Source organism: Melanaphis sacchari, unplaced genomic scaffold (assembly GCF_002803265.2).
Source record: "Melanaphis sacchari strain LSU unplaced genomic scaffold, SCAv2.0 Contig0_pilon_pilon, whole genome shotgun sequence".
Taxonomy (NCBI): domain Eukaryota; kingdom Metazoa; phylum Arthropoda; class Insecta; order Hemiptera; family Aphididae; genus Melanaphis; species Melanaphis sacchari.
The window spans coordinates 10,345,805-10,359,760 of record NW_020270366.1 but is presented as its reverse complement, the minus strand read 5'-3'; the positions used below and the strand labels follow the sequence as shown (position 1 = coordinate 10,359,760).

The following is a 13,956-nucleotide window of genomic DNA, read 5'->3' as shown; positions in this document are numbered from 1 at the left end:
TATCTGCGATAAAAATTATTATACGTTATAAGATACCAACAGAAACTAGAAATAATCAACACGAATATTATTTAATTTTTCAATACCAATTTATTTCTAAATTATAACCAAAAAAGTTTATTTTCTATTATTTATTTTACGAAATTTGAGACTTATAACCGATTTTTTTTAATATATTTGGATACGTCCAGACCGTTCCAGACGATTTTGAGTCTAATAAGCGACTGAACCTTATATCCGTGAGTCTTATAAGCGGCGTCTACTGTATATTATATTTAAAAAAATAAGTTTTACTACTTCAAATTTAATATTTTATACTAATTTACAGTTATTAACAGTATTTAACAGTTTATTGCATATTTGCACATAACAATACATATGCAATTATTTTTATTTTTATTACATAGATATCTAAGGTATCCTATTAAAGATAAAATATACTTTATGATAATTTTAAGATTGACTTGGAACACGTATAATGTTGAACTGTTGAAAAAATCAATGTCAATTAAAATTCAAAAGTAATTATAATTTACAATAAAATGTAGTATTATACTGAATAAATTGAATCAAATTGTTCACAATAATTTATTATGAAAATTTCCTTCTTTTTGTAATTGGTATCAGATAGGTACACAAATATAATATTAAGGTAGGTATTAAATATTCACTGAATGGTAAATGTGTGTGGAATAATGTAAACTGTTCAAAATTATTAGAACATGAATGGTACCTATAGCTACGCTATATTACCCATCACTGCAGTCATGATAATTGACGTGTTGATTAGATAGAAAAAATGTAAAATGTAAATAAGTTTTTACTTACTAATCAATAATTGTAGTGTGATTAATATGTATAGGTATAAATGTATCATTGGGTATAGGTGACCTCTTGTTCTATTGCAATAAGACAAAAAAATCACTCCTTCCTATAAGCTACTACTTGTCTTCAAATTTCGAAATTAAATAATAGTCAAATGTGTATTTACTTGTATTAAATAATTAAAAATGTACAAATTCTGTTTAAAATAAGTAGGTAATTTAAAAATAGATAAAAAAAATGTTGTTTTGTGAGGATTTAAAATTACATGATAAAAATATTTTTATAAATGTTACCCTATTACATGAAATAATGAGTGTCTTACATTTATCGCATCATCCATCACGTAGGTATGTGTTATTATGTAAATACAATAATAATTATTATAAATTATATGCATAATCCCTCACTGCATTCGGTTTCAGCCAGAGATATTGAAAATCTGACAGTGGCGACGGTGATGAAAAGTTGCCGTGGACGAATTAATATTACCATTGGTTATAGAAATTAGTAGAATAGACTACAATGTATAATAGTCTGTTCTATAATTAATGATATTACATGATTGATTGGCATAGCTAAAATCGTAGTAATTACCGAGTTCACAGTGATATGGGGTGGTAGGTAAAATATACGCTGGCTTTGGTAGTACTCGCGTCACTGTGTGATTTGTGAGGTTAGGGTGTTGTAAGCTTCTCGACTGCCTCTACGCTTCCTAAACGTTTTTAATCGAAAAATATCCCTATTTTAACCTGTAAAATATGAATTATATATAAAATATATTTATCTTTAACATTGGATTCAAACGTATAATATATAATATGTAGAATTGACAATGCTGAAATCAAAATTGTCTGATTTTCATACCAAAGCTATTTATTATATTATATAAACAAAAAAGTTATACAAGGAAACTACGTTTATCGTATGCCAAAAATTTACCCATTTTCACTAGATATAAATTAGTTATCAAAGAAAATAGACGGCATGTATTGAAATCTAAATCATGCTGTTCATAAGCAAAAAAATACGTAAACCAAGTAGGTATATTAAAAAATTATTCATTTTTAATGCTGAACTTAAACGTCGTAGGCCTTACGTAAAATAAATCACATAGGTAATGTGCAAGTGTATTTTACATTGAATGTAAGTAAAATACCTATATAAAATATTATTGGTATATTTAATATTGTTTTCTCTTAAAATTACTTTCTTACTCAAGCATGTTAGTATTCAACTTTTCGATCTTAATAATTTTTTTTGGATTTTGAGCGAAAGGTGTGTGTGTATACGTTAAGTAATTGATAAAATGCTAAAATTTCCAACTTTGAAAATTATTTTGGATAACAAAATGGATATAGTTTATACGAATAACATTGAATTGAGTCCCGCAAATACTTTTGGGTTATCGGAGTCGAGTCCTTTTTTTAATTGTATAATAATAAACAAAGGTACTTTTTACCAAGAGAATAATTTTTTATCGACAGTTATAGAAAAGTACTAAAAAAAATTGAAAATTTTTTCATAATATAGGTATTAAAAATAATAATTTGGAAATTTCAAGTAAGTATACATACTTATCTTATTATTTTTGGAAATATAACAAAATATCTAAACATACACTCCATTTCTCACTCGTAATAATTTGATAATTAACTAAGTATTAACTAATTGTGTGTTCATAGAGTGTTCGGCACGACTGGTTGATTTTAAACGAGTATACATTAACGGCCCGTTGATGAATATCCGTTAACGTTGCGTATTCGTATTCGATGTAATATGATGTGCAAAGTACCAAGTTATCACCGGCTATGAGATAGTCATGAAATCATGAAATTTTATCTATTATACGGATTCAATTAAAGATATTAAGATAATAAGCTGGACTCAATTCAAACACATATAAGTAACATGGACTCAATTCAGTATCACCGGAGAGGTCAAAATTAAAAATTAAGGAAAACGGAAATTTTTAAACAAATTAAACTTTTTGACAAAATAAATTTTTTTTTTTGTGTAATTCAAAAACGAATAACTGTATATATTTAAATTATTCACTAAATGTTTATACTATAATTTTCCATTTATGATAAACTTTAATTTTTTTTTAGAAATATAGATTAAAAATTATTCACTGGGTAAAATTGTAAAAATACCTACTAGAAAATTTAATACAAATCTTTTAACAATTTGTTTAATTCTCAATTCAAAAATATCGAAAATCTAGTCACAATATTTGGTTCATGAGCGTTTAAAATTAGAATTTTGACCTTTTAAAAATAAATCCATTATTTTGTAGAAATCATTTAAATATTTTGATATTAACTTTTTACATTTTAGTAAGAGTCAACTGATGGCTCTTTTTTCTTTTTTTATGAATGAAGAATAAATTTATAAAAATTAATCTAACCCTAGAAGCTTGGAATATAGTAATGTCATAAGTTAATAATTATTATAAGTAATAACTAATAACTAATAAGTCTCCATTTTACAAATTGTTTTATCATGGTTTATAGTAATAAGGATTAAGAAAGATGTGCATGGATATTTTAATTATGCTATTAACTATAAAATAAATTACAATAATATTATAATTATATTTAAAAAATTAAAATTAAATTTCTTATTAATTATTACAATAGAAACATAACAGGTATTTAAAAAGTTTTAAAATATAGACAGCAAGTTCAAAAATACATTCTATTTTTATGACAATTAAACAAATTTATAATGGCATAATATAATTATTAAAATTAAAGATCTAACATAAATGTATCAATATCATAATATTTTAAGTTAAATATTATAAATTTAATAAGAACTGTACACGAGTAGTCTAAGCACTGCTTTGACAAAGACGTCAGAATGGTAATACATTGTCATATTAACTGTTATTTCATATAATTCAAATAAAAACATCATAAAGATAGTATTTGTTTAAAAGATTTAAAGTAAAAGGAGAACATTGTTAAAAAAACCACCTAAAAGTGTTATGATAAGTTCATCGCTAACATAAATAGTTTACAAAGTTCAATATGATATATTTAGATTAAATGAGTAAAGTTAAATATTGTATAAACACTATAAATACCTTAATACAATAAAGCCATTTTGTTCAAAATAGAATTGCACTGTTTATTGTCTTCACCTCTGTGGTTTTCATTAAAATTATTTTTATAGAGTAGTTTAGTCTATAAGTAATAATAATTTATAATTATACATTGTAATGTAGGATACAAAATATTTAAAAGTAAAATAAAAATACACTCTTAATGCAAATTAGTCTCTTAAAATTCACATTTTTGTTCATAAGTTAATTCAGTTAACAGTTTTATCAACATCTTAAATATGTACCTATACATAAAAAAAGTTATGAAAGTATGTTTAAAAAATATCTTATTTTTGTCCATAAGTATTGTAATGATGTTTTGGCACATAACATAACATTCTCACACATGGTAAAATTTTAAATATTTTTATTTATATTTAATCAAAAAAAAAAAAATTTATATAGATTAGCAAACATCAATTTCTTTGCTGGTTTTAAACAGTAATATATGCATATTAATCTATCACATTATTTTTATTTTTAATAAAACTATTTTTCCTTGTAAAGGGAAAAATGTAATTGTATTACTCAGATAAAGTAACATGCAATTGCTTAGCAGTTGCAATCAAGACTTTGCGTCCTTTTTGTTTGAAATTTGTTATTCTGTAATAAACATTGAATTATTCCATCATTTTTGAAATATATATAATTATTATAAAATATATAATACATTAAATTATCTCTTACTCATTACTGAAGTTAGATGTTTCCAAGATTGATACGCCTCGTTCAGCATTTGTATTATTTATAGTGCAGTTATCACCAAGCGGAGCTCTAACTATGTTATGTTCCATCAAATTTTTATAGAGCAGTTTTACAACTGGTTCAAGATCAATTACTATTGTTTTACTTAATTGAAATGATAATGTATACACATAAGAGATTGCAGATAGCAGTAAAACACAGTCCTATAGTAAAATTAAAAAACTATTAATACAAATTCAAAATAGTACTAGAGTATTTTTTATAAATTGAATTCTTACATTTTTAAATACATCAGATGAGAATATTACAACTGCATTAGATGAAAAATGTTTTCTTAACTTTGTATTGCTTAAAATTATCGCTGCTAACTGATAACTAGCAAATGGCATTTCTGTAAGGTGTTCATTTAAATCAATTTCGTCAATCTAAAATTATTACATTACAGATAATAAAAACATTAGCAGAGCATATTATTAATTTGGTATTTTAGAATACAAAAAAGTAAATTAGTTATTTAAGAATAAAATTATTTGAAAACTTATTTTTTTAAAATAAAATTGTTTAAAAACTCACTTCTCGAATTTGATTAGCAATAATATTCATAATAGTTTCAATGAGTGTCATAAAAACTTGATTGAATTCCACTGTATTTGTTTTATAAATTTCCAAAATCTGCATAATCAAGTTACTTCGAAATGCTTTTGTATCCTAATCATTATTTAACATATTAAATATTTAGTTAGCAATTTTAAAAAGTTTAAACTATTTAAATTAAAAATTACCTTCAACATACAATTAATTTTAAATATAACTATAATGATAATGCTTAATAAACTGCTATAGCAATGTAATCATTTTAAATAAATACATTTATTTTAAAAATAAGAACTCACAGTAACTAAGGGAGTAGTAAGAATTCGATTTTATTGATAATATAGTATGAACTCAAATTATTTTATCATTTAGTTTTTATATATCATTTCTCAACTAATACTAATTTTTACAGTATTATTATCATTTTCCAGCAAATAATAATTGAGTTTAAATACGTGTATTTGAACAGTTTATAAAAAATATATTAGTATGTATTCTTATTTATTAATTAAGTATGGTGTACTGTTGTCACTTTTAAATTGCATACTATTCTATTCTATTTACAGATACATTAATCAGTTGAATCTTTTATAGACAATGTCAATGAACAAAATTTTGTTTCTTAAAACAAATGAAGCTAAGTATGATTACTATTGAGTTCTTACCATCATATTTAGTAACTATTAGTTATTACTAAAATTTCTAGTTTATATTCAATTCTGGTATTTATTGCAATATACATAGGAATTAATATATTAATGTAATATTTTAAGGTTTTTATTTAGGTATATAAATCTATAATTTGTCACCAACAGATACAATTAAATATTTAAGATATTAATAAATAGCTGCTTTTATTAAATAATTAAGATATTTCTTCTTTTGTTTTATTTTTTTCAGATTTAAAATAACTTACCCCAATAACACTAATAAAACGATCGGCATTAAATTTTGATTCACCGAGAACTGATATAATACTACACACACAATTTGTCAATATTGATGTGTCATTGAAATGATTATCCACATATTTTAAATAGTTAAAATATTTTGAGATATGTGCTAAAGTTGCGATCATTGATGTTAAAAGCCAAGGACCTAAATGATCTAAACATCAAAATATAATTTTAAATATCATTTAAGTCATATTCAAATAAATATGTTTTTACAAAAAAAAAAAAAAAATGTTTATTGTAGATATTAACTTACTATGCAAGACAGTAGCACAAAATGTAATATAATCATCCAAATATGTTGTATTCACAAAAGCCATTAAACACATATTTAATGTTATTTTATTAACAATTTCTATTATTTTAACGGCAAATTTGATAGTAGCTTTATCTTTATGGTGTAAATCAGAAATAAGTAGATTGCTGGAATTTTAATTAATTAAATTAATTATTGTTTTTTTTTTTTAACAGTATATTAAGTAGTTTAATTTACTATCATAAATACTAACTTAGTGACCCAATTTAAAATAGAAGTTTGATACTTTATAATTTCATCAATGTTTTTTTCCTGACTATGATAAATTAAATGTAATCGATTATGTAGTAAAAATAACTCAATTAAGACTTCATCTGATAATAAGTTACTTAAAACATTATCTGAAGATATTCGGTTCTCAATTGCTGCCTAAAAATTAAAAATACATAAATGAGTAAAAAATATACATCAGTAAAATCTTGATTCATTATTGTAATACAAAAAAATCAGTTCATTATAATCTTTTAACAAATAAAATATGTAACAAATTAAAGTACTTGTTAGAATTTATATTAAAAATATTATAAATAATAAGAATACTCAAGTTGGAAAGACTACATATTAAAAGCCAAATGATGGATTCAAAAGCTCAATTCTTACAGCTTTATTTTTATTTAAAGATAAGAAGTATATAATATAATTTAACTTATTGTAGATGCAGTTTCATAAAGGAGATATGGCGATGGACCTATTTTCAACCTTTTTATTTTGATTTGCGTACTATTAAAAACATAAATTACTTAAAACAACATAATTTAATATATTATTTTATGAATTTGACAAGTTAATAGTTTTTATTAGTACTAAAAGGGCTAGCCATGTTAAGGTGTTACCTAGAAGATTTATGTACAGGTAAGAATGCGAGATTATTGAAAAATTTACATAATTTACTATTTTGGTTAGATTCAATTTAATGATTTATGATAGCATTTCTCAACAAACTGTGTGTTGTCAGTCGATTTTTGGTGGGTCGTGAACAATTTTTTTGAATTATATAAATTCCAAGAAATGTATGTTAAATTAATATCAAATATATTATTGTTATATTGTTATTAAATATACTTATATTATTATAGTAATGTAGTACCAAAACTTACGTGGGTATTAAATAATAATTTGTCATATATTTATTTATTTCGATGAGTATTAATATGCAGAATTTTGCGATAAAATAGGATAAAGTGGCAGCTCGACAAAGACAATTATCAGTCGTTGTTGGTTCAATATTAGTCACTAAAATGTATCATCGTTGGTTAGTTGTTATTTTATTTACCGTTTTGTTAGAAAGATTTAAATTATATTATATTATTATTATATTTTTTTAAAATTATTATTATTTTTTTTTAATTTAACTAATTTTTAAAAAATGAAACCAAGTAGGTCGCGAAATAAAGATTGAGAATCACTGATTTATGACCATAAAAATGTTAATATTGAATTTATAGAGAAAACTAATATCTTTAGAGGAAGCTAAGACAAACTTAGCTATATGTATACAGATGCATATGAATGTATTTAATTTCATATTATAATTAATTGAATTATCATCAAATTAAAGGTAAGACTATTGTTTATGTTTTATCGATATTTTAATTAAGAAGCAAGTAAATAAGTGTTTTTAGATTTACAACTATTTTAAAATTTAAAAATAATTAAATAAAGTTATATAAAGACAATTTTGGTAGCTATCTTAAATTTTAATAATACACTTAATTTACTTTAATATTAAAACTTATATAATTGAACTTAATATACATTTTCTATGTTAAAAAACTTGTAAGATAGAAACAAAATATGCAGATATAACTTTCTCCTAAGAGGAAGTCAAAACAGAACATTATGTATTTTTTCATTAGTTTTTAAAGATATTCTTAATTTAAAAGCAAGTTATGGGAATGTAAAATATTAGTTTTGATAATAGGTCAAGTCATTGTTAAATTTAAGTTAACAACGTAAAGTTGAAACTGCTGAACGTAAATTGTAGTATGTTATTTGTTGGTAAGAAGGAGATAACAGATGTAGGTATGATGTCTTTAAACCTATATATTGATCGGTATTTTTAAGCTTTAAACATAATAATGAATTAATTTTATCAAGTTAATTTTGTGTAATTTTAGAAATTTATAGTGCAAATTTAACTATTTTTGAGTACATGGATATTTCATGGTTCCTTAATGCATTAAATTCATAGCAATGTATATATAATCAATCTGCCTAAAAAACTTAATAAAATGTTGATAAAATAACCACTTGTAAATTAATTAATAAACTAACTATTAAATAATGAATGTTTGACTCACCTTAACACGCTTCAAGTACAAGAAAAGATCGTAGGTATTTTTTTTATTGACATCAGAATCTGTAAGTGTTTTTTGTGTTTGTAAATTGGTAAGCATTGTGTTTATTAATAAGATACCAGTCAATGGTTTACATTCATCAAAATTTATTTTGAATCTGACCCTTTTTCCTCTATCAATTTTAGAATCCTTAAGTATAAAAATAAATTATTGCTTATTATTGACCTTCACAACATGATTTTTAATTAAGCAAAACTATACCGGGTATTGTGTTTCATTGAGATTTAAAGTTTTGAATGCTTCGTCAAACCAAACATTTACAAATTGAAGTATCTCATAGCCTCGTTTCCACATGCATAATGAATAAACCAAACAACTAACTTTTCGCATATCAATTTCTTCTTCTGCTTGATTTATATCATAAGGCAATTGTTTTAAGGTGGATAATGCTGTACTTGTTATAGATACATGAGCACTCAATTTTGATAAAGGCATTAAACTTGCTAAGCTAACTGCACTGTAGTAAGCATCACCTTCCTATTTATGATACAATAACAGATTTATTATTTAATTATAAATTTACTAATTTGTTTGCATATTGCTTTAACATTTTGAAAAGATAAAAATAAAAATAAAAAAATGATTACCTTATAGAACTTAAATATTTTAATTAAACATATGACAGAAGAATCTTGAATATCTTTTAGTTGTTGATGGTCTTTTTCATTCTTAAATTCATTACGATGAAGTATCATAAGACAGTGAACACAATCCAAAACACAACATATATTATTACTTTCATTTTGTTCTTCATCTTCATTATTACTAATGGATGAACTGCAAGATGAATTATGTGTATCATTGGTTAAATCTAGAATACAATATTAGTATAAAATATCTTGAAATATTCTTGTTAACACATTAATTTTATTACCAGAATCATCATTTGATTTATGTCTTTTTGGGGGCATGTCATTTTCTTTGTCTAAATTTTTTAAACGTTCTTCTTTTTTTTTCAGTGCATTATATATAGTTTTTAACAATGATAAAATAAGTTTGCAAGCATTATGAAAGTCTAGGTGTTTTTCTGAATAAATTATCAGTTTACGAAAAGCATTTGGATTAATTTTGTAAAACGTATAAAATCTTGTAAGTGTTGTATGTCTGTCTGCCACTTTACTTCCAATAAAATTATCAAAAATTAAATCAACAAGTAAAAATCCATTTTGCTTATCTTCACGCTAAATAAATTAAAAATTAGAATAAATTAAAAAATGAAAATGCAATGGAAACATTTTAATTATTGATTGATTTAGATTTATAATAATATGTAATATTTTTACTTACAGCAAGTGCAGAAGCAATATCTCTTAAATCAACTATTTTGGTAAAGTTGATTTTATCTTTAGTGTCTGACTGTGAATCAATCTTTTTTATTTTCAATAGAAGATGTATAAAAGCACGTCTAACTTTTTCATTCTCATCATGAAATGTATTTTTCATTTTTGTAATAAGAAAAGGGTTTCTAAAATAACTATGGGATTTAAATTCTTCAAGTAACTGACAAAATCCATAAAATAAAACTCTTCGTACTTCAAATATGCTTTCATCAATTAAACGTATAAATATTTTAAAACATTCAATTATTTGATCATCTTCAAAAGAATTCCAAAAATATCTCATACAGCTACAAATTCCCTACAAAGATTTATACCATATGAGTCAAATTCATTGAATACATTTTTAATTGTATCAATTTAAAGAATTTTATTTAAATATTTATAAAGTTCTAAGTTTGGTTCTTAAAAAATATTTTGGAAATAGATATTAAAGATGGTATAGACAAATTAAATATCCTATAAATATTGTTTTATAAAGTTATTAATACATTTGGTTTTTAGTGATTTTATTATTGTATTATTTAGTTTAATGGAATGGACTCGATTGTTTTAGATATTTTGCTAATAAAGTCTGTGTATTAATATGTTAATGTAATTTTGTATTCATAATAAATAAAATGATAAATACAAAAATGTGGCATTAAAATCAAAAAGTATATGGTTAATAATCTAAATAGGTATACTTAAAATATATTTACATACTTTTATAGCTGCTATTCGAACTTGAGGACATACATCCACTAGTAAATCCAAAAATGCATTTTGTTGTTTTATTAAAAACCTTGAAGATACTTCTCGACCTTCTCCTCTTTTTTCTAAAGGATAAGCTCTTGCTAAAATATCAGTAGCATTGCATCTAATCACACTAAATTCACTCTATTTGAGTAGGTAAATGAAAAAAAAAATATAACTTTAAAAATAAAAATATGAAGTTATTTTAAATATAAAATTGAAAAGCATACCGTTAGTTGTCTCCAAATAACAGGAGCATATAGTTTAGTTATGACCTTGCTAAACATTAAATGTTTTCTGTGATTTTGCAAACTTTGCAAAAGAATTAAAGCATTACGATAAGTACAAAAAGCTAAACCTGTACGCTTTAATGTTAATGTTTTGGATATTAAGTCAAACATTTGTTCTTCAATAACCTGTAATTTTATAATTATTGTAGAATTCTTAATTAATATTAAACTATTTATAAAGAAAATTACTTCTCTAATAGATGAATTAGAATTTATCCATGAAATAAAATATATTTCTCCATATGATTCAGCTTCTAACTTTTTTGCTTTTGGTAAATTTTGTTTGACTGTTTGATGAAATTTCTACAAAAAACATATTAAATATATTAACATTACTTTTTAATAGTTATGTGATATGAGTTATCTATAATAAGCGGTGGTATATGTATTTTGAAAAAGAAAAGAAATAAAAACCAATTATTTTCATTTCAGTTTTTTTTTAACAAAAGCAAATAATCATACAAATAACAATTTTAATATTGATGAGAGGATAGTTATTATTATTGTTATTTAATTTTATAATAAATAAAAAAAAAAAAAAACATAAAAATGCCACTGCATATAAGTATTGGTCTCAAATTATTTGTTACTTAAAATTTACATGAAATAGTTGTTGACTACAAGTAAATATATCTGCGATAGCTAATTTTCCTGTTTCAGTCTCCAAAAACAATGGACACTTCATTAATTTTTTCAAATTGGGAACTATTAAATTCAATCCATTTATATTGGAAGATAAAGTGCTCACAACTTTGCAAAATTCCCACAGTAAAGTAGATAGAACTTTCTATAACATACAAAATAATCAATTAAAATTACTTATTACAAAAAAAAAAAAAAACATATTTAAATATATTGTAGGTAGGTATGATATTCTTACCATATCCATTTTTTTAGTAGTCACTTTAATAGTATCAAATATATAATTAAAAGTAAAGACAAAATTTTGAGTTAAAATTAAGTCTAAATTGATATTGTCAGATCCATTTTGTGTTGGTGATGAAGTTATTAATTGCCAGAAGCTACAGCACATCTTTGCTATATCTAATTTGAACTAAAAAAAAATATTAAATTATTCAATAAAGTATATTATTATAATCAGATAAGTATTAATCAAATATTTTGCTATCATGTATATTATTAATTACTGTTTAAAAATGGTAATACAATAGTTCTTTAATAAATTATACTTTAAGGGAATTAAAAAAAAAAGAAAAAAATGAATAGTAAAAAATTTTAAGTTGAATTTTTATTTATATATACTTATCAAAAATGTTAATTTATCAACATATAAGTAAATTTTTAGAAAATAATAAACCATAATTAGATTAACAAACAAAATATAATATATTTGTGAGCCGTCAGTATATGTGATTTTTCTTTTCAGTACTTTATTCATTTTTATGATTTTGAAACATAAAAATGTTTAAAATTACAGCATTATATTATTACTTATTACAGTTTTTAGTGTTACTTAATTACTATTTAGTATTAATAGATCTTACGTAATTACCTTATATTTGAGATTTGTAGAATAAAAAGTTTGAAACACCAGTATTGTTTTAAATAAATAATTCTGTTCATATGCACCTATTATGTCTTCATCGGCGCATGTAACTGTATAGTTAACAAGATTTAAAATTGATTGATAACATAGCAATAACTCTTCATCCTGTGTAATATTGTCAACAAGTGTCATTTCCTTAACAAAATCATGTGTTAAAATCCATAACTGATTGAAATTGTTTCCATCTAAGTCTTTTAATGAATTGTTGCTCTAAATAAAAAAAAAAATACATTAAATTATTTATAGTGTTATGATTCATTAATGTGATAGGTAAATAAAAGATATATAATAATGTATACATTTTATATTATTACTAATCATAGCATTTTTGTTGGCATTTACATTTGATAAGTAGTCTCTCTGGTAGTCTCATATATTTTTTTTATAAAATACATAGGTAAATAAGTTATTCAAGTATTTAATAAAATATTGAATAATTGTGAAAGGACAGTTTAATTATTTGAATATTAATAGTTTAAATAAATGTTTAATACAAAGATTTAGTGATTTAAATTCATTATATTTTGAGAAGAGTATAAATTTAAACAAAATAATCTTACCGTTATTTTTATTATGTCCTTTATTGGTTCTGGTAACTTGTTGCATTCTAGCAATTTAGTTTTAACTGTTTTGAATGATTTTTCACTCATTTTGATGTGTATTGTCAAATTTAATACTACTTCATGGTTGAAAAATATATACAGTACTAAATATTCAAAATTTGATGAATAAATAAACACAAAGAAGTTAATTACATAAAAATGTCATATGGTGTAAAATTCATTTAAATGAAATTCTATAATAATTACTTATTATTAACTAAATAATTATCAACTTTGTAAATACCATATTTTACATTTCAAGGGAACTAGAAACACGAGCATTAAACAAACATTAGAAATCACAATAAATTAGTTACAACGTAAAACCAGTAAATCAGACTATATCAATGGTATCAATGTCCAAATAACAGAAGACATGAAGTATAAACATTGTTTACATGATATTTAACCGCCAATTCGAAGACGTCCGTTTCCGACTTCTCGTACATGTTTTATCACTTCTTGATAAGAAGGTCGCCACAATACTGTATGTTCTATTGCCTATGTATATATTAAAAGGGGCTATTATAAACAATTGTTTTCATATTATAATAATATAGTATTCAACA

At 23.0% G+C, this 13,956-nt stretch overlaps 1 protein-coding gene across 2 annotated transcripts; it reads right to left on the bottom strand.

The window, feature by feature from the left end:
* Window positions 1-1,073: 1,073 nt before the first annotated feature.
* Window positions 1,074-13,435, bottom strand: LOC112592421 (condensin-2 complex subunit G2-like). 2 transcript variants are annotated; one of them, XR_003114554.1, is made up of 20 exons: window positions 13,346-13,435; window positions 12,732-12,995; window positions 12,099-12,272; window positions 11,820-12,005; window positions 11,408-11,521; window positions 11,159-11,344; window positions 10,899-11,072; window positions 10,144-10,494; window positions 9,731-10,037; window positions 9,444-9,667; window positions 9,058-9,333; window positions 8,800-8,985; window positions 6,693-6,868; window positions 6,440-6,606; window positions 6,147-6,337; window positions 5,210-5,344; window positions 4,915-5,061; window positions 4,619-4,839; window positions 3,914-4,534; window positions 1,074-1,574 (listed from the first exon to the last, which is right to left on the bottom strand). XR_003114554.1 is itself a non-coding variant. In XM_025336460.1 (19 exons), the coding sequence occupies exons 1-19, from the start codon at window positions 13,433-13,435 to the stop codon at window positions 4,456-4,458; spliced, it is 3,648 nt and encodes a 1,215-aa protein (XP_025192245.1). In that variant the 3' UTR covers window positions 3,568-4,455. The 2 variants fall into 2 exon arrangements, 1 of the variants encoding a protein (XP_025192245.1); XM_025336460.1 differs by lacking the exon at window positions 1,074-1,574 and having other exon boundaries at window positions 3,568-4,534.
* Window positions 13,436-13,956: the final 521 nt, after the last annotated feature.